General features: G+C 40.4%; 1 protein-coding gene across 3 annotated transcripts; it reads left to right on the forward strand.

Moving 5' to 3' along the window:
* Positions 1-1527: 1527 nt before the first annotated feature.
* Positions 1528-20165, forward strand: POLE2 (DNA polymerase epsilon 2, accessory subunit). 3 transcript variants are annotated; one of them, XM_062495065.1, is made up of 19 exons: positions 1528-1628; positions 3912-4012; positions 4892-4967; positions 5984-6061; positions 6741-6834; positions 7215-7289; positions 7520-7603; positions 8090-8146; positions 8560-8608; positions 9523-9595; positions 10023-10195; positions 11730-11819; positions 12014-12068; positions 12399-12458; positions 12558-12635; positions 12998-13106; positions 17126-17302; positions 18721-18788; positions 19550-20165. In XM_062495065.1, the coding sequence occupies exons 1-19, from the start codon at positions 1552-1554 to the stop codon at positions 19566-19568; spliced, it is 1593 nt and encodes a 530-aa protein (XP_062351049.1). In that variant the 5' UTR covers positions 1528-1551; the 3' UTR covers positions 19569-20165. The 3 variants fall into 3 exon arrangements, with proteins under 3 accessions (XP_062351049.1, XP_062351048.1, XP_062351047.1); XM_062495064.1 differs by lacking the exon at positions 19550-20165 and having other exon boundaries at positions 17126-17314; positions 18647-19195; XM_062495063.1 differs by lacking the exons at positions 18721-18788; positions 19550-20165 and having other exon boundaries at positions 17126-18140.
* Positions 20166-20304: the final 139 nt, after the last annotated feature.

Below are 20304 nucleotides of genomic sequence, written 5' to 3' on the forward strand. Positions count from 1 at the left end.
CTGAATGGCAAGATCAGGTTTTCTTAGAAGAATAAGCAGTAATTTTAGCAAATAAAGGTACTTATATAAGAATTTGGGTTATAATTTGTACCTAGCTGCATGCCTGCGACTAGAAATGAATCATATTTCCTGCCAAAATAGCTGAGACCTGTCAGATGGCAGCTCTTTGTCTGAAGAGAGCAGCAGCAGCTTCACCCACCCTGATGAGGAGCAATTATAAATTATGCAGTTGAGAATGGGCTATAGAAAATAGCTGACATTTTCTGTCTGTCTTTAAATCCCTGCAGGCTTTTGATCAAACTCTTTCAAGAGTCGCTCTGTGAGGCTTCTGTGGAATCACGCTGTACTTTGAGAGATGAGTGTTTGAATGAAATATCAGGTATTTTCCATCTAGAGAGAAGGCAGCTACCCCACAGTCCTAGAACTGTGGCTGTCCCTGGATTCCTGGAAGTGTCCAAGACCAGGCTGGATGAGGCTTGGAGCAACCTGGGGTAGTGGAAAGTGTCCTTGCCCATGGCAGGGTTGGAATGAGATCAGTTTTAAGGTTTCTTCCCATCCAAAGCATTCTGGGATGCTGTGATTACATAAAAACAGCCCTGGAGAGCATCCTGTGCTTGCAGGACCAATTCAGAGTTGATGGATGTTTCATGGCAAGAAAATCTGAAGTGAGAGAGACTGGAGCACCGGAGATGCAGAGGAACTGTGCTGGGCCTACAGGGAAAGAGGAGGGACAAATATTGTGAGCTACACTACCTGTAAAGGAACAAAATAGATAATTGTATTGGGTAACTTGTGTCAGCCACAGCAAGTGCTTTTTATGGAATCAGGGAATTGTTTAGGTCGGAAAAGCCCTCTATGAAGGTGGAGTCTACTAAGGCCACCACTGCCCCATGTCCCCATATGCCACATCCACACGGTGTTCAAATCTTTCCAAGGATGGGGACTCCACCACTGCCCTGGAAGCCTGTGCCGGGGATGGACAAACCTTTCCATGAAGAAATTCCTCCCGATGTCCAACCTAAACCTCACCTGGCCCATCCTGAGGCCGTTCCCTCTGCTCCCGTCCCTGTTCCCTGGAGCAGATCCCAAACCCCTCCCGGCTGTCCCCTCCTGTCAGGGAGTTGTGCAGAGCCACAAGGTCCCCCCTGAGCCTCCTTTTCTCCAGGCTCAGCCCCTTCCCAGCTCCCTCAGGAATTCTCCAGCCCTTTCCCAGCTCCCTCGGGAATTCTCCAGCCCTTTCCCAGCTCCCTGAGCCTCTTTTGGTGCTCCAGACCTTTCCCCAGCTCCTTTCCCTTCTCCGGACACCCTCCAGCTCCTCCGTGTTTCCCGTCACGAGGGGCCCGGAGCCGCCCTCAGCACTCGCTGTGCCCCAGCAGCGCCAGCTCGGGGCACAATCCCTGCCCTGCGGCTGCCCCGGCCCGGGTCCGCACCGGGCAGAGCGGGGCCGTGCCGGGCTCGGCCGGGGGTGAGGGGAAGGCCCGGGCTGAGGGAGAGGCCCGGGCTGAGGGAGAAGCCCGGGCTGAGGGGGCCGGCCCGGCCGCATTTGGCGCCATGGCCGCCATGGACCCGGAGCGGCTGCGGCGCCGCCTCAGCTCCGCGTTCCGGCTGCGGGGGCTCTTCCTGCGCCCGTGAGTAGCGCCGGGCCCGGACCCTGCTACGAACCCTGCTCCGGACCCGGACCCTGCTCCGGACCGTGCTCCTGCCTCTGCCCTGAACCCCGCTCCTTTTCCTGGACCCCTCTCCTTTCCCAGACCCCGCTCCTTTTCCTGGACCCCTCTCCTTTTCTCGGACCCCTCTCTTTTCCCAGACCCCTCTCCTTTTCTCGGACCCCTCTCCTTTCCCAGACCCCGCTCCTTTTCCCAGACCCCGCTCCTTTTCCCGGACCCCGCTCCTTTTCCCGGACCCCGCTCCTCCCGCGGGGTTCGGTCCCGGGCGGGCCTCGGATGGGGCCGGGGCCGCTCCGCGTCCCTCTTGTGATGTGGTGCCGCCTTTTCTGCCTCTTCCCCTTCATCACGGCCTCCGGAGGCTCCCCCAGAGCAGTATTTTGCCTGTCCTGCTGCTGCAGGCTCCTTCCATCCATCTGTCCGTCCGTCCGTCCGTCCGTCCATCCCTCTCATGACCGTGGGTGCCACCAAAAGCTGCCCATGGTTTCCGCTTGGAGCCCTCCCTGATGCTGGTGCCGGTGTTTGATTGAGTTCTTTTTGTCTTATTTCTGACCCTGGCAGCTCTGGGATCTCTTTCTGGGTTTCACTTGCCTGACTTGTGCCCATCGTTCTTTGCTAGAGGAAGAAATGGCATTTCCAAAAAACTGGAATGGTGTATTTTCAAATATAATAGGATGTATTATTTAGAGATCCAAAGTCAATGGACAGGATTCCTGCTTGCAGTGGAAGATGTCATGATTTTTAAGAGACTCGGTCTCCCACTGCTCTTTACTTTCCATTTCTTTCTTGTGTGTTAATATCAATTAAATTCTCTTTCTGTCATGGATGTGATGTAATTATTTTGGACAGTGTCCTGATACCTTCATTAGAGAGAAGCACAGATCCAGAACTCCTGACTCCACAGCTCCACAATCTGAGACATTTTGAAGGTCAGGCTGATCACTGAAATGCCAGTTTGATTGGCCAGCAGATGACATTAATAAGAAAATTGTTAACTTTAATATGAGAGTCTAGTCTAAGGTTGAGGGAAGAACTGGACTTCTAAATCTTGTGTTATTGAGAATTAAAATAACTCCAGTTTCAAAGATACTGATAAAACTGTAGCAGATCCTGTGGGGGCTGTTGAGGTGGTCCTGGGCTGGAGGCCGTGGTGTGTAAGGAAGAGCTGGAAGCTCTGCTCTGGTGACATCCCAGCTTCAGGGCTGCATCCGGATTTGGAGTCCAAAATGAGAGGGACGTGGAGATACTGGAATGAGTCCAGAAAGGCCACGGAGCTGTTCCCAGGGCTGCTCTGGAGCTGGGCTGGGAGAGCGGGAATGTTCACCTGGAGAGGAGAAGGATCCAGGGAGAGCTCAGAGCCCCTTGCAGGACTTGAAGGGGCTCCAGGAGAGCTGGAGAGGGATTGGGGACAAGGGATGGAGGGACAGGACACAGGGAATGGCTTCCAGTGCCAGAGGGCAGGGATGGATGGGATACTGGGACTTGGGAATTCCTGGCTAAGAAGGTGGGGAGGAGCTGGAATAGAATTCCCAGAGCAGCTGTGGCTGCCCCGGGATCCCTGGAAGTGTCCCAGGCCAGGCTGGACAGGGCTTGGAGGAACCTGGGACAGTGGAAAGTGTCCCTGCCCATGGCAGGGAGTTGGAATGGGATGGGATTTAAGGTCCCTTTGAACCCAAACCATTCTGTGTTTCTGTGATTAGTGTGCCAAAGAGCCTGACATGGAGAGGATGTGAAGGACTTGGGGTTATTTAGCCTCAGGAAGGGAAGATTCATGAGGTGCTAATGCCAGTCTTCCTAAAAGTGAGAAGTGTTCTCAAGGGTGCACAGTGACAGGGCAAGAGACACAAGCTTAATTTAATTCTTCATTGTAGTAGTAATTAAGCTTTGAATTTGATGGAGTAGAGAAGTGCTGGAATGTCCCTCACTGGAAATAATCAAGGCTTGGCTCCACAGGGCCCCAGACAGGAAACCCAAGCCCTGCTTTCAGGAGCAGGCTGGACCTCACTATCCCCAGAATTCCCTTCCAACACGGGATTTTTGGTGTGAATGTCTTTTCCCTGATATTTTCAATCCCAATTATTTTTTTTTTACTTTGACTTAAACCAGCGTGCTCTTATGCAGTACTAATTATTTCTGCTTTTTAACCACAAGCCATGTGGTGATGATGTGCACACCTGCCAAAATCAGCACAGTTTGTGTAAACTGTTGAATATTAATTGCTTTTTGTGCTTTCTCCTCTGGGATTAGGGATGCCCTGAAGTATCTCACTGAAGCTTTCCAGTCCACCAGTGAGGGAGAACTTGACGATATAATTGAAAATGTCATTGATGCAGTTGAAAAACAGACTTGTAAGTAAACAATTTCTTTTTCTTGAGCCAGTTTTCCTGGCATTTCTGATGTTATCAAGACAGTTACTGGCAGCAGAGGCATGGAATTGTCATTGTAGTGTAAAGGGTTGATGGAGATAAGTGCATTTTTTGGGCTTTTATTGTGGTTAAACATTGAAGTTTGCACTGTCAGCAGAAGGCACTTGTGCCATTTAAAGTGCAGAATATCCTGTTCCAAGAGTAGTCACATTTTTCAGTGACAGTTTGTAGAAGTTTGTCTGTACGTCTTTGTACCTGAAACTGTAATTTAAAATATTAAAATGGAGAAACACTATTTACACATGGAGTGACAGGACACAGAATGGCTTTCCACTCCCAGAGGGCAGGGTTAGGTGGAATATTTTGAAGGAATATATTTTTTATAGTATTTTGTATAATAATATTTTTGATGGAGTACCTTTGAAGGTGGGGAGGCGTTCAAACTAATTTCAATTATCAGTTTAAATCCATGAAAACAACGATGTGCCTGTCTCCAGAACTGTGTTGGAATATTTACAGCAGCAATCCATGTGACAATGGTCTGTAACCAAATTAACCTCCAGAATGTGAAAGCTCAGCTCTTACACATTTGTGATATATTTAGCAGCTTTGCATCAACTAAAATTGTCCTGTTCTCCGTGTTTAGGGAATTCAGGGTGGGCACAGTGTGTGTGGGATATTTTTTTCCTAGGAATGTGTCCTTTTGGTGGCAATATTCAGTGCTCCATCAGTGTGTCATGACACAAAACATGTGTTACTTGTGTGTACTCATGTGAGGAGGCTCAGCCATTTGATGTGAAATATTGGAGACCCACTTCCTTTCTTGCTGCAGGTTTAATCCTTGGGATTTTTTCTTTCCAGTGTCATCCAATATGATTGAGCAGCCCCTGGTGGAAGCAGCTGTCCAGGAATGCAGCCGGGCCCCGGATGAGGAGATGTAGGGTGACATCACAAATGACAAATTGGGTTGGAACTTCTGGGAGCTGCTGTCATTTCCTTGTTCCTCCTGGGGAAATGGATGCCAGGAATTTTCTGCAGTGCTCCACAGTGCACTCACTGCTCTGTGCTTTTTGCCTTCCTGGTGCTGCCTTTGCTCCAGGCTGCTCCTCGGAGCGTTTGTTCTCATGGCTGGTTCTGGATATAATCTGCCATTCTGGAATTCAGCTGCTGGGGCTGTGTGCTGTGTGAGCTCCAGGTTGAATATTAACCAGGATATATTAACCAAGATTCTGTCCATGCTTTATTTGCTTCGCTCTACATGGAAGTTATCTCAGGTTGCTTTTCTTCCTTTCTTTTCTGAAAGCACTTTGGAAAAGTTTTCCTTTGGGATGCCTGCTCCTGCTTTTTTGTTTAGCTTTTTGAAGCCCTGATTGATTTCCCTTCTGTGATAACAAAGTGTGGAGCAATTACTGGAGTTTCTGAGAGCTTTGTGATCCTGATGGATGTTTCCTTTCGTGTTCACATCGTGATGCAAAGCATGAAAAGAGATGGTTTGCTGGGCATGTCAATTAGATCCTGTCATCCCACAGCCTCTCAGGATGGAGAAAATTTGAGTTTAACTTTGCTTCTTGCCATTGGAATCTTTATGATGCAGATGGTTTGAGTGTGACTTTTTCTTTAGTGCTTTTTTATACTTAAAGTAGATTTTTATTTATTTATTTTTTTTTTTTGCTCCAAAAGTGAAGAGAAATCCATATGTACAGATTCTCATTTCAGAAAAGCTCCACAGATCACAGGGACAAGTCTTTTAAATTATTGAACTAGAAGATGCACGAGAAAATAGAATAGAAAACAGAATATAAAATAGCAAGAGAAGTGGTGATGGTAGTGAACAAAACAAGTGTCATTTTATCCACCATAATTGTTAGTTTGTTTCATCCACTTCATGGATTCACAGAATGGTTTTGGTTGGAAGGTGACATTCAGTTAATGCTGTAACTGTTCTTGTTTCAGAGAAAATGTTTTCAACATTATTGGAGCCTTTGACATTCCACGTTTTATTTATAATTCAGAAAGAAAGAAGTTTCTGCCGTAAGTCTCCCATATTTTAAGTTACAAGCACTTCCTGTTCTAAGAACAAAGCCTCTATTTCTATAGGATAAGTCTGGTTTTAATCTTTCCCTCTTGGGTCTGTTCAACTGAAGCCCGAGTGAGAAAAGTAATAAATGTTTAAGACCATAAACCAAGTTTATGCCACCTAATGAATAAAAAAGACAGGAAGGTAAGGACATACATCACTAAAGGTAGTTTGGGGTTATGTTTTTTTCTCACACTGGGCTGTTTAAATTTATTTTTTTAATAAATTTGATCTGTCTGTTGCCTGGATTTATTTCTTAGTCTGTATCTTGCAGCTCCCTGAAGCCCTGGGGAGTTTCTAAGGAGAGCTCCAAACGGTAAAAAAGAAAAATTAGGAGCAGCTGGTGAGAAACTGGAGGAATAATGCTTTTGTTCACAACTGTTTAAAGGCATAACTGCCTTTTTTAAGATGGATTTCTGCAGAGGCCTCTTTGGGTGGAGGGATAAATCTCAAGACCTGTGAGTCAGAAGGGAGTGAGATGGATGCAGAAATGCAGAAACCCAGGAGTGTCCCTCATGGAGTACCTAAATCACAGTGCAGCTTTTGCACCCTCCCAGACCTTTCAGGTCAAAACATGATTTTTGTGTGTGGAACATCCCTTTTAAAAATTGTGATTGTGTTATTTCCTTGCAGCCTGTCCATGACTGACCTGCCTGGGCCGAGTTTATTTGGGACTGCCAGAGACAAGGCAGAGCTGTACCGGGAGCGCTACTCCATCCTCCAGCAGGTCAGGAATCTCTGCAGGTGTCCACAGGGATGTATCCCACACCTCCTTCCAAAAGTACATCCTGATACTGCACCTCTCTGCCTTGTAAACTCTCTGCCTTCCAGCTTTTAGCAGCCTTACAGATGATTCCATGACACTTTTTTTTAGACTTAGTTTTTATTGCCCGGTGCATTTTTTAGGCTTAGTTTTATTATTCCGTGTTATTGGTCATCTGTTTCTTGGCAGCAAATTCTTGTCAAAAGGACTGAATTATTAAAAGTTGCTGGATGAAATGGAGTAAGAACTTTCTGAAGTGTTTTGTGTAGTGCTTGCAGCAAACTGGCTTTCTGACAGTGCTCATTTATTTTTAAACTGAACCACTTCAATTTTGGTTTCTGCAGAGGACTCACAGACATGAGCTGTTCACTCCTTCACCAGTTGTTGCTCATCCTGATGATAGCAAGAGCAAATTCCAGGTACAAAATGGAATTCTTTCTAGTTTTAATCCCAGTAATCACAGCAGTTCTTTATGCTAGCAGCCATTATTGGGAATCTTCTCCTAAGGCACATTCAGATTTTTGTAAACTTCTGGCTCATGTGTGTGTTTATGTAAAACCATGTCCTGTGTGGGGCTTTGTCTTGTTTGGGAGAAGGCACCTGGAGAGTTTGATTTGATTCTGATTGGATTCTTTGCCTTTGGTCCCAGCTGAAGACTGTAGAAACTCTCTTGGGCAATACAGCTAAAGTGGGAGAAGTGATTGTGCTTGGGATGATCACTCAGCTCAAGGAGGTGAGTTCCTTTTTATTGTGGAGTCTCTGATCACTGCTCATTCAGTGCCATAATACATTGAAAATGAGAAAACTTAAGTATCTCACACTTGACTTAGAGACTTTTCCACGAGCAGTTGGTGCCAGTGTGTGTGGAAAATGTCTTTGTCTTCCCACTATAAAATTTTTATGTCAGCAACCAGAAGCAGTTAGGATTTTTTTGGCATGTCCCTTCTTGAGAGGCTGGAGCTTCCAATGGCTGAGTTTGGACTTGCCAATGCCCTGGACTGTGATTTTAGGGAGGGGGAGCACCAGCAATCCCAATTGCAGCAGCTCCCTGGGAAGCTGCTGAGATACATTTACTGTAAACTATATTATTTTCAGTTCTTGCCAGCTTAAAACATTAAACCCAGCCCAATTATTTCTAAATGCTGACTGATAGATGCTTCTGATTGAAGCATTTGTGTGTTTGGTGTATTTTGCTTTAATAATGAATCCTGTTTTTTAGGGGAAATTTTTCCTAGAAGACCCCACAGGAGTGGTCCAGCTTGACCTTAGTAAAGCAATATCCTTTTGCTGTGATGGAAGAACTGGAGGAATTTCCTGTAGACCTGCAGGGTTTTCAATTGAATAGTAAATCAATGGTGACCATTAAAAATTATATTTTGAGAGTTGCAACTCTGCCTTTCTGCTTTGTTTCCAATTCCTTGGCTGCTGCAGCTCCTGCCTTTCTCTTGGGCATGGTCACATTTCCTTTCCATGGCAGCAGAGCCTGATCCAGTTCCTGGGCTCTTTCTGCACTTCCCTTCTCAGGTACCAGGGAATTTCCAGGCTTTTCAGGCAGCCTGTGAACTTTCAAGGCTGTCCAAATCTATTACACCAGCTGGAAAGCAAATTTTGCTTAAAAAAAACCAAAACAAAACAAAACAACAAACTGCTTTAAATCTAAGAAAAATACATTCCTTAACCTTCCTGCACCAGTTCCACAGTGGGTTGTACACTGAATCCTGCTTTGTCCTAGCAGAAGGTAAAGCAGACTGGGTTTATTTTTTTAGCTTGTAATAAATTATTCTGTTAAAGCTGTGGCTGAGCAGAGAAGTCTCATTTTGGTCACCATCAGTGAGTTTGTGACTGAGATTTTTGGCCTTCAGCTTTTGCTGTGACCTCGTGGACTCTGGAGGCAGAGAGGAAGAATTTGGGGGTGTCGGGGGATGTGAGAGTCTGGAGCAGCTTTGAGGATTGGCCCCAGCATGCTTGGAGAAGTTATGACTGGATTAGGAAGACAGCCTAGAATAGCCAAAGGAATGATTTAACAATCTGAAAATGCTGCTTTGTGCTGGCAGAGCTTTGGTCCTTTAATGAGGCTTCTCATTAGGATGATGTAAGAGCTTGCAGTTTCAGAGCCTTGTTCTAGCAAAAAAAAAAAAAAAAAAAAAAGGCTATTTCTGTATGTGGAATATTCCTCTGTGCAAAAGATACATGATCTCTGTTTTCTAGTCTGTTTTCTAGTGTGTTTTATGCTTGTAAGTAGAAGTTGGGAGCAGAAATGAGAGTGGGGGTAAAGAACTATCAGCCTGTTCTTCTGTTCTCAACAGTGGGATTTGAGATGAGGAGCAGTTGGATGGGGACCCTTCCAACAAAATAATTCCTGTTCCCCTGCATTCCTCCTCGTTGTCTTGAGGGGGTTGTTCATGTGGCTGTGCAGCAAATCCATTCACAGAAATGGCTGGGGTTTAAAAAAAAAAAAAGTTGATTTTTTTGCTCAGCCCTTTCTCCATCCGGATCATTCCGTGCTCTGGTTCTGTGGAGCTGCCACAAGAGAGGGATTGATGGAGGCTGGGGCTGGCAGTGCAGCACTGCTGCCAACTCTCTGACTAATGTCTGGGACATGATGCTGTTAGAAAAACCTAAGGGTTATTTTGCTGTTCCAAAACCTCCTAGGTTGGTATGAAGATGAAGTTTTCCATGTGAATGCTTTTGGATTTCCGCCCACTGAGCCTTCTGCTACCACGAGGTACAAAAGTGACTTTTGGCAGCCTCACTCCATGTTTTCCTATGGGTTTCTAAGTAAGATCATTGTTATTTCATAATTTCTCTGACATTCAAGTATGTTATTCTTCCTCCTCCTCAAATGCTTTAAAATAAATGTAATTTTAAGGAAGCAATTCTGGGACTTAGAGGCACTAAAACCTGTAGTGTTGGCAGAAAAACCCTTCCAAAGGCCTTTGGGTTCTGCATATTAATGGAAATTGGGATGTAAGCCCTTCTCAATTGCAAAGCCAGGTAAAATGGGAATAATAAATTCCTTGTTGCTGAGAGAATGGAGCCCTGGGATAGTGGAAGGTGTCCCCCTGCCTATGGCAGAGGAGTGGGATCAGCTTTAAGGTCCCTTCCAACCCAGACCATTCTGGGATTCTAAGTGGAGCATTTTACCCATGCAGAGCCTTCTATGGGAATATAAACTTTTTTGGAGGGCCTTCCTCATCTTCAGTAAAGGCTTCTGCAAAGCTGAAGCAGCTGGAGGAAGAGAATGAAGATGCCATGTTTGTGTTTGTGTCTGATGTGTGGCTGGACCAAGCAGAAGTGCTGGAAAAGCTTCACATGATGTTTTCAGGTAGGTGAGAATTGCTTTCACTCTAAGTGTTGTTCTTATTATTTGTTTCCCTAAATTCTTGGTACAGTGTTTTGACCAGTAGCTGTTTTCTGGCCTGTGGTAAGAATGTTTCCATTTCTCCTGGGAGTTCTCCCTGGGTTTATCTTGAAGACAACTCCTTAGTTCAGAGAAGGTGAACTTTGCTTCCCACTGCCAGAGGGCAGGGATAGGTGGGATACTGGGAAGGAATTCCTGGCTGGGAGGGTGGGGAGGCCCTGGAACAGAATTGCCAGAGCAGCTGTGGCTGCCCCTGGATCCCTGGCAGTGCCCAAGGCCAGGTTGGACACTGGGGTTGGAGCAGCCTGGGGCAGTGGGAGGTGTCCCTGCCCATGGCAGGGAGTTGGAATGGGACGAGCTTTAAGATCCTTTTCAACCCAAGCCATTCCAGGATTCTGGGATCAATAATGTGGACAACACAGGGAAAAACAAGCATTTATGAATTGCTCCTTTGTATTGCAGCAATTTTGGAACAGCTTGTCCTTCCTGCCTCGGGCAGAATGGAAGTGTGAGAGACTGGTTTAAAAACAACTCAGAATTCAGGGTGGGAAACTGGACACAAACTGGCACAGTCCTGCAGAAGTTATAGAACCAGGATCTGGATCAAAGCTGGCAAATCTTTGGGGCAAACTGGGCTTGATCCAGGACTGCAGGTGCTGAGGGCAGAAAGGGACTTTGGTCAGTGAGATTTGTGTGCTGAACCCACCTGGCAGAGATGCAGACCTTGCATTTGCTATTTTGAGACTTTAATAGGCAAGTGATAACCTTCTTATAATTATGAACTAAATGAGCAGCTGAGGGGGAGGGCAAGGAAAAATATTGATGAGCCATTTCTCTGGGATAAGCAATTCTATTTACCAGTCCCTGTGAAAACCAGTGAAGCAAGTCCAAGTGTGATTCTGTGTGTCAGGAAAATGTAGAGTAACTGGGATGTGAGATGAATGCCTGAGTAGCTGTTTCTATTTTTATTTCAGAGATGGGAATCAGGTTTCTTTTTTCCCCTCTTTGCTCTGAAGTGGGTGATGGGTGAGGTTGTGAGCACTCAAACTGCTCAGGCAATTCCAGTTACTGTTGCTTTATAATGCCAAAGGGGGAATTGGATGTTGGGAGAGCCCTTAAATTGGAATGATCATGGAGGTTAATAGCAATTCAGTGCTGCCTGCTTGCTGTTTTCCTCTTGAAGGCAATAATACATTTTAAAAGGGCATTATTTATTATAATTGCACTTTGTATAATTCTCTGCATGGGTCAGGAGTTGGATACACACAAACACTGCTGGAACTCAGCCTGTAAATACCAGAGGGCTCCCTCAAAGTGACATTTGTACATTGCCATCACCTTTTGGAGCTAAAACCAGCCTGGATGAAGAAAATCAGTCAGGTGTATGAACAGCAGCAGGGCTCCAAGTGCTGTTTCAGTTCCTGCTTTCCCTGGAAGGGCCGAGTGCTGGAAGATGCTGGAGTGAATGGATACACTCACACATCCTCTCTTTTCCCAGGTTATTCCTCTGCACCTCCCACCTGCTTTTTCTTCTGTGGAAATTTCTCATCGGCGCCATATGGCAAAAATCAAATCCAGTCCCTGAAAGGTAGGGAGGTCTTTAAAAACAGCCACACGTGTGCACAGAATTAAAATAATGATGGCAAACAAATGAAGAGAGCAGAGAATAAACCCTCATTTTTTCAGTTCACTGCAGTAGAGGGGGGATTCGTTCACCCACGGTGTGTTTATTTATAACATTTATATTTATAACAACCAGGTGTTGTGTCCTGTTTTTCCCAGGTTCTTTGAAGGCTCTGGCAGATATTATATGTGAATACCCCAGCATCCATAAAAGGTACAGAGCAAGGGGAAAGCTGTTTATTTTGTGAAGCTTTTAATTACTTGAAGAAGCTGAGAGTTACCCTGTTTTCTCTGTCCTGTGAGGAAGCTGTGATCACATAAAAAGCTGGTTTTGTAACAGGCCTGCAGGTTTGTTTGGGAGCAGGAGAAGTTTGATTTTATCTAAAATAGCTTGGGCATGGAAACTGCTAATGAGGGAGCCAAGGTCTCTCCCTGGGATACTTTCCTGGCTCCTGCTCTCTGAATTCAGAACATCAGACCTAGTTTTTAGCATCAGTTTATACAAAAGAGATTTGTTGATTTTTTTTTATTATTTTTTTTTCAGTAGTCGATTTGTGTTTGTCCCTGGTCCTGCAGATCCTGGGCCTGGTTCTATTTTACCAAGGTCAGTTTGCTTCACTTCTTCAAATTTTGGAATTTTGAGTGAAATTTGAGTTCAAGATGGTTAGATACCTTTTGTTGATACCTCTGCTATTTATTTTAGACCCCCTCTGGCTGAAAATATCACTCAGGAATTCAGACAGCTGGTGCCATTTTCAGTTTTCACCACAAATCCCTGCAGGTAGCCATGTAACTGCTATTTATTTTTTTAAATAATATTTTAAAACTGTATTATGTGCAAATGTAATTTTCAAAACCTTCAGATTTTGGGGAAAATTTGCCTTAAATGTTTCAAATGAATAGAATTCTTCACTCGCAATAACTTAAACTAGTTTTTAATACAATAAGACATAAAAAAATCAGTGAAGAGAGGAGGTAGTGCTAAAAAAATTACATTGAATACAAAAATCCTGCTCAAAAGCATCACGATTTTTTGGAATCAGAAGTATTTTTATTCAATTGTCTGTATTAGAGGGAGATCAACTTTACAATGCATCATTTTTAATTTAACCTTAATTAATTTCACTGCTGTTTTCCACTCAGGGTTCAATACTGCACCCAAGAAATCATTATTTTTCGGGAGGATTTGATTAACAAAATGTGCAGGAACTGTGTCCGCTTCCCAAGCAGCAACATGGACATTCCCAACCACGTGAGTGAGAGGAGTTCAGCACTTTTTTTCCAAGATTTTTGATTCTATTGCCAAGATTTTTGATTTTATTGATCAGCAGGGCTGGATTCTGGGGGCTCTGATCCTCATTCTCATGACACATTGCATGAATAACCCGGGGTGGAGGTTTGTAAGGAGGATTTATACATTTAATATTCTTACTTTTCTTTACATTTTGACAGCAAAATAACTCAAACCATGATACTTTGAAGGTGGGATTGAATCATTCTGTCACACCGTGTCACAGAATTTCAGAGCACCAACCATCAGTGTCCTGCCAAGAAACACTGATTCCTAATTAATGCAAATTACCATTTTTTTTAAAGACTTGATCAGCTACCCAGTGCCATTTGCAGTAAAGCAGCAGGTCACTTCCTCTAAAATTCATCTGCTTGTTTTGTCTCCTCACTTGGAATTGAAATTCTGCTTCTCACACATCAGCAGTGTGCTCTGGCCTGTGGAATCCACAGCAGGAGCTGGGGGGATTTACTGATAAAATTGGATGGGAATGATCCAGGTAGTCCTGGCTCGTTGCAGTGATGGATGGAGTCTGGTTTTATTTATTTTACAGCAGGTGGGTTTTTTCTTTTTGTTTGTTTGCTTGCTTGCCTCACAAAGTTGTTTTAGCTCAGTGTCTCTGTGAACACCCCGTGGACACTGAGGTTTTATGGGCACATTTGAATTCCTGACACTTCCCTGTCCTCATCCAGGGCTTTCCAGGAAGGAATCATGAAGGAAATGTAGAATTGCAGCACTTCCTGCAGGTTGTTTTTTTTTTGCATACTCCACTTCTCCTCTGCCTTTTTTTGCCTATTTGAATTCAGCCATCAGTGTGAACAAAAAAAATAAAAGGGAGAAGGAAAATTTGTCACTAAGAAAGGAAAATCATCTAGGAATCAAATTAGTTCTTCAGGAAAAAAAAAAAAGAGTTTTTAAGTGTGGGTCTTGTGGTTAACTGGAAAGCAGAAAGGAAAATAAAAACCAAAAGAGGAGAGTTTTTTGTGGCAGTGTTGGTACTTTGTGGGCTGGAGGAACAGCTGAGTAGATTGATGACATAATTGTGCCATCTTCAAATCCTGGCTGATGTGCTTTTAAAAAGGCCTTTGTGTGTTAAAATCCCCACAAATCAGGAAAGGAAAGAGCAGCTCAGGGCTGGAGGAGAGTCACTGCTTCACTCTGGAAATCGTGAACAATCACAAGATACAAAAAAACCACCAAACATTTCCAGGTTCCAAAAAGCTGCTTTATTAAACACACACTGCGAGGTGCAGGGATGAGCTGAGCCTGCAGCAAATGTTTCAAACCAAATGTTTGGCAGGTTGTGAGATTAAAAAAAAAATAAATAAAATTTTCCTGAAGTTTTTTGTCTTTATATATTGTGTTTCTCAAAAACACAAGCTTCATGTATTAATATTAAAAATCCGACCCTAATTAATCCTTATCAAATACAAAAATCACCCTTTTCAACAGATAAAGATATCAAAAAAACCTTTACAAACCACCCCATACTTCAAATATTTCCAACCAAATGTTTGTGGGGTGCTTTTATTTTTTTTTTTTTTGCAGTTTGTAAGGACCATTTTATCCCAGGGGGGATTAAAAAAAAAAAAAAATCCTGAAGTTTTTTGTCTTTATATATTGTGTTTCTCAAAAACACAAGCTTCATGTATTAATATTAAAAATCCAACCCTAATTAATCCTTATCAAATACAAAAATCACCCTTTTCAACAAATAAAAATATCAAAAAAACCATTAGATCAAATATTTCAAACCAAATGTTTGGCAGGTTGTGAGATTAGAAAAAAAAAACAACAAAATTTTCCTGAAGTTTTTTGTCTTTATATATTGTGTTTCTCAAAAACACAAGCTTCATGTATTAATATTAAAAATCCGACCCTAATTAATCCTTATCAAATACAAAAATTATACTTTTCAACAGATAAAGATATCAAAAAAACCTTTACAAACCACCCCATACTTCAAATATTTCCAACCAAATGTTTGTGGGGTGTTTTTATTTTTTTTATTTTTTTGGTACTTTTTAAGGACCATTTTATCTCAGGTGGGATAAATGCTTCCAACATTTCACAATCAAAACTTAAGTAGTTGTATTTTTTTTTTTCCCCAATTTGTTAAGATCATTTTATTCCAGGGGATAAAATACTTCAAATGTTTCAAATCAAATGTTTCTGTTGTTTTTTGGGTTTTTATTTTATTTTCAGTTTATAAGGACCATTTTATCACAGGAGGGATAAATGCTTCAAACCAAATTTTTTAAAAATAATTTTTATTTTTTTATTTTGTTGTGGTTTTTTTGCAGTTTGTGAAGACCATTTTATCCCAGGTGGGATAAATGCTCCAAATGTTTCAAACCATATATTTATTTATTTCTAATAATTTTATTTTTTATTTTGTTGGGGTTTTTTTTGCAGTTTGTGAAGACCATTTTATCCCAGGTGGGATAAATACTCCAAATGTTTCAAACCATATATTTATTTATTTCTAGTATTTTTATTTTTTATTTTGTTGTTTTTTTTTTGCAGTTTGTGAAGACCATTTTATCCCAGGTGGGATAAATACTCCAAATGTTTCAAACCATATATTTATTTATTTATTTCTAATAATTTTATTTTTTATTTTGTTGGTTTTTTTTGCAGTTTGTGAAGACCATTTTATCCCAGGTGGGATAAATATTCAAAATGTTTCAAACCAAATATTTATTTATTTCTAATATTTTTATTTTTTATTTTGTTGGGTTTTTTTTGCAGTTTGTGAAGACCATTTTATCCCAGGTGGGATAAATACTTCAAACCAATTTTGTTTTTTTTAAATAATTTTATTTCTTTCTTTTTTTTTTTTTTTTTGCAGTTTGTGAAGACCATTTTATCCCAGGTGGGATAAATGCTTCAAACCAATTCTTCTTTTAAATTATTTTATTTTTTATTTTGCTTTTGTTTTTTTTTGGTTTTTTTTTTTTTTTTTGCAGTTTGTGAAGACCATTTTATCCCAGGTGGGATAAATACTCCAAATGTTTCAAACCATATATTTATTTATTTCTAGTATTTTTATTTTTTATTTTGTTGTTTTTTTTTTGCAGTTTGTGAAGACCATTTTATCCCAGGTGGGATAAATACTCCAAATGTTTCAAACCATATATTTATTTATTTATTTCTAATAATTTTATTTTTTATTTTGTTGGTTTTTTTTGCAGTTTGTGAAGACCATTTTATCCCAGGTGGGATAAATACTCCAAATGTTTCAAACCATATATTTATTTATTTCTAATAATTTTATTTTTTATTTTGTTGGGTTTTTTTTGCAGTTTGTGAAGACCATTTTATCCCAGGTGGGATAAATACTCCAAATGTTTCAAACCAAATATTTATTTATTTATTTCTAATAATTTTATTTTTTATTTTGTTGGTTTTTTTTGCAGTTTGTGAAGACCATTTTATCCCAGGTGGGATAAATACTCCAAATGTTTCAAACCATATATTTATTTATTTATTTCTAATAATTTTATTTTTTATTTTGTTGGTTTTTTTTGCAGTTTGTGAAGACCATTTTATCCCAGGTGGGATAAATACTCCAAATGTTTCAAACCAAATATTTATTTATTTATTTCTAATATTTTTATTTTTTATTTTGTTGTGGTTTTTTTGCAGTTTGTGAAGACCATTTTATCCCAGGTGGGATAAATACTCCAAATGTTTCAAACCATATATTTATTTATTTCTAATAATTTTATTTTTTATTTTGTTGGGTTTTTTTTGCAGTTTGTGAAGACCATTTTATCCCAGGTGGGATAAATACTCCAAATGTTTCAAACCAAATATTTATTTATTTATTTCTAATATTTTTATTTTTTATTTTGTTGGTTTTTTTTGCAGTTTGTGAAGACCATTTTATCCCAGGTGGGATAAATACTCCAAATGTTTCAAACCATATATTTATTTATTTCTAATAATTTTATTTTTTATTTTGTTGGTTTTTTTTGCAGTTTGTGAAGACCATTTTATCCCAGGGCCACCTGACCCCGCTGCCTCTGTACGTCAGCCCCGTGTTCTGGGCCTATGATTATTCCCTGAGGATTTATCCCCTGCCAGACCTGCTCATCACTGCTGACAAACACGACCCCTTCTCTGTCACCAGCTCTGACTGCCTGTGCATCAACCCTGTAAGAGCCCTGGCCACCCAAAGCCTCCCTCCTCACCACTGCATCACTTCAGATTTTTTCTTCTGCCTTTACTCACACTCAGGATTGCAGCACCAAAAATGCCTTTGTTTTTTTTTTTTTTTTTTTTTTTTTTTTTTTTTTTGGTGTGTGTGTTCGGACTGTGGTTGTTTATTCATTCTTGTCTGTGTATCAGAGGCCTCTCTGGATTTTTCAGGATGAAATCAGAAAGATTGAATTGAAAGCTTTAGATAGATTATAAAATATAAAATATATTAAGTCACTCATACGTGAAGCGTATGCGAAGTAGAGGTGTAAGTTTAAATTTTAGATAAGTAAATCAGTAAAAATATTTTTTGAGTACTTTAAAAAGTCTTAAATACCAATGTAAAAGAACAGGTTCTAATAAAAGTTAAAAACCATAAGCCTAAATACTAATGTTAAAAACAAATTTCTGTGTAAGCTCCAAGAACATAGTTTTAAACATAACAAAACTACAATAAAAATAATGCTTACATTTTTAAAATAGAACAAAATAGAACATACACATAATTTATTCATAAACTGGTGTGCTAAAAACATAAAGTTCTAGAAAGTTAAAAAAAAGGTTCATGTTTTAGCTTAAGTAATATAAAATCTATATCTTGAAAAGAAACACTCTTGCTCTATCTTCTCTCCACCATCATCATCATCCAAAAAAAAAAAAAAGCTACAGCAAGCCTTGACAAAAACAAATTCTAATTAAAACTTTACTCCTAGTTAAAACTCTATACCAAAAACTTTTAACATAAACTTTGACACTTATAACTCTTTACCTTTACAAACCTAATGTACCTTTAGAATAAACAACTTTGTGACAACTAATAACTGCTCAACTCTTTAAAAATAAACCAAACAAGCCATTACTATAGTACAGTGAGTTTTACAGGATTAAAACAAGCTAAAAGCAAAGAAAATTGAGCTGGATCTTGCTTGCTGTAAGGTTTTTTAAGGCATAACAATCCAATTAAAAGCTAATATTTATATTATTTATACTTTTGACCTGTGGAAAAAAATCACAGGGATTTTTTTTATCCAGTTAAAAAAGTACCACCTAAAACTATGAAGAAGGAACAAGAAGGAAGAAGAGCCAACACCTAAGAACTTCCACCTTCTCCTTTACCTGTTACTCCATTCTAAAACTTCACCTTTCAAACTTTTTACCACTTACCATGTGATGTTACACGCTTTTACTCAAACTACACACCAGTGATTCCAACTTCATCACTCCATTTTGGAAGCTTTCTCCAAGGCAGTTTTCTTTTGAGGGTCAGAAAGCACAGAAAATTCAAAACTCCCAAGTTTCAGGGTTCCAACACTTCCTCACTCCCTGCACTGCATTTTCCTCACACAATTTTTTTTTTACCCCTTTTCCTTCATAGGGTTCATTTCCCAGAAGTGGATTTTCCTTCAAGGTGTACTACCCCTCCAACAAGACAGTTGAAGACAGGTAAATAGATTTTTTTTTTTTTAATGTGCTGAGTTGCTGATTATAGGGATAAAAATCACAGAAAATTGGTAATATTTGAATGTTCCAGCAGCTTAATTTACACTTCATTCTTAAGCAGTGTAACAAATCCAAATGCCCAGAACTAAAGCAATAAATTTAGAAATTACAAATATCAATGATGGGAAGCACAATCCAAAAGTAAAAGGAGAGATGACTGCACTGCCTGATTTTCAGTGATAAGAGATTGGGAAGCAGATTGGTTTCTGTGTATGATGGTTGGTGCATAAATTAATCACATTTAGGAACAATTTTTGCTTCATTTAGTGATAATCATCAGGCCCAGAAGCCACTCTCAGGCTTTGATTTCACATAGTTTTAAATCTGCACTTGTTCATTCCACTGACTGGAAAAAAGCCACCTGCAACAGTAAAAAAGTATTAAAATATATCAAAGTCCTTAAAATGGATGAAAATGTACCTGTTTAAAATAATAATATATTTTAATAATAAAATAATGATGGTATAACCCATTAGGAGAAGCATAAATTTATTTTCTTGTTGGAGAGGCCTTCCCAGGGAATTAATAATGGGTCAGTCCATTTAACTTCTACTTGAACATAAAAATATCACACCATGACATAATTCAGGTCTTTAAATAGTTGAAACCATTATCAAGTCTTTCCTAGATAAAGAAATTAAATAGCACTGTGAGCTATTTTTAAAATAAACCTTCTAAATACTGTTTTTCTTTGGTATTTTCAGCAAGCTTCAAGGACTCTGAATTTCTGTGGCACTGAAAGAAAAGGTGGTGAAGTCATGTGAAGCCAAATGTAGCTCTTATTTTTTACATGCCTTAGTTTAATGATGTATTATGGACTTTTTACAATAAATGTCAAAGTCAAAACCAATTCATTTTGTACACAGATAAACTTTTACAGGAAAAGACACTGGTGTCAGTTTAGATAAATTGTAAAGCCAGAGTGAAAAATAATTGGCAGAGCATGAAAAAAGGTAAGTGGAGGAACCATCTGTATCAAACAGGAAAGGAACTTAAAAAAAAAAATCTTTAAAAAAAGAATTAAAGGTAAAGAGGAAGCAGCTGTATCAAATAGGAATTAAAAAAAAATTTAAAAAATTAAAGGGGGAAGCAGCTGTATCAAACAGGAAAGGAATTTTAGAAATTAAAGGAGGAAGCAGCTGTATCAAACAGGAAAGGAATTTAAAAAATTTTCTTTAAAAAAAGAAAGCATTGAAGATAAGGAGAACTTGGGTAGCTGGTTATCTGCAAGGGAGTCTGGAAATGAGGGTGGGATTTTCCTGTCTGGGAAATGCCCAGGAAAGATCCGAGGTGTTCCAGAATGGCAGCACCAATCTGGAGATGGAGTTACACAGGCAGCACAAGGAGCGGCAAAAGCGAGGACGTGACGCTCTCCAGCTTCTGGAGAAGGCCGGGACGAGGAAATCTTGATGGAAGAAAAACGGGAAAGAGTGAAAAGAAGCCCAAACCTGCTCCAGGT

The sequence above is a fragment of the Cinclus cinclus genome, chromosome 6, assembly GCF_963662255.1.
Source record: "Cinclus cinclus chromosome 6, bCinCin1.1, whole genome shotgun sequence".
NCBI lineage: Eukaryota > Metazoa > Chordata > Aves > Passeriformes > Cinclidae > Cinclus > Cinclus cinclus.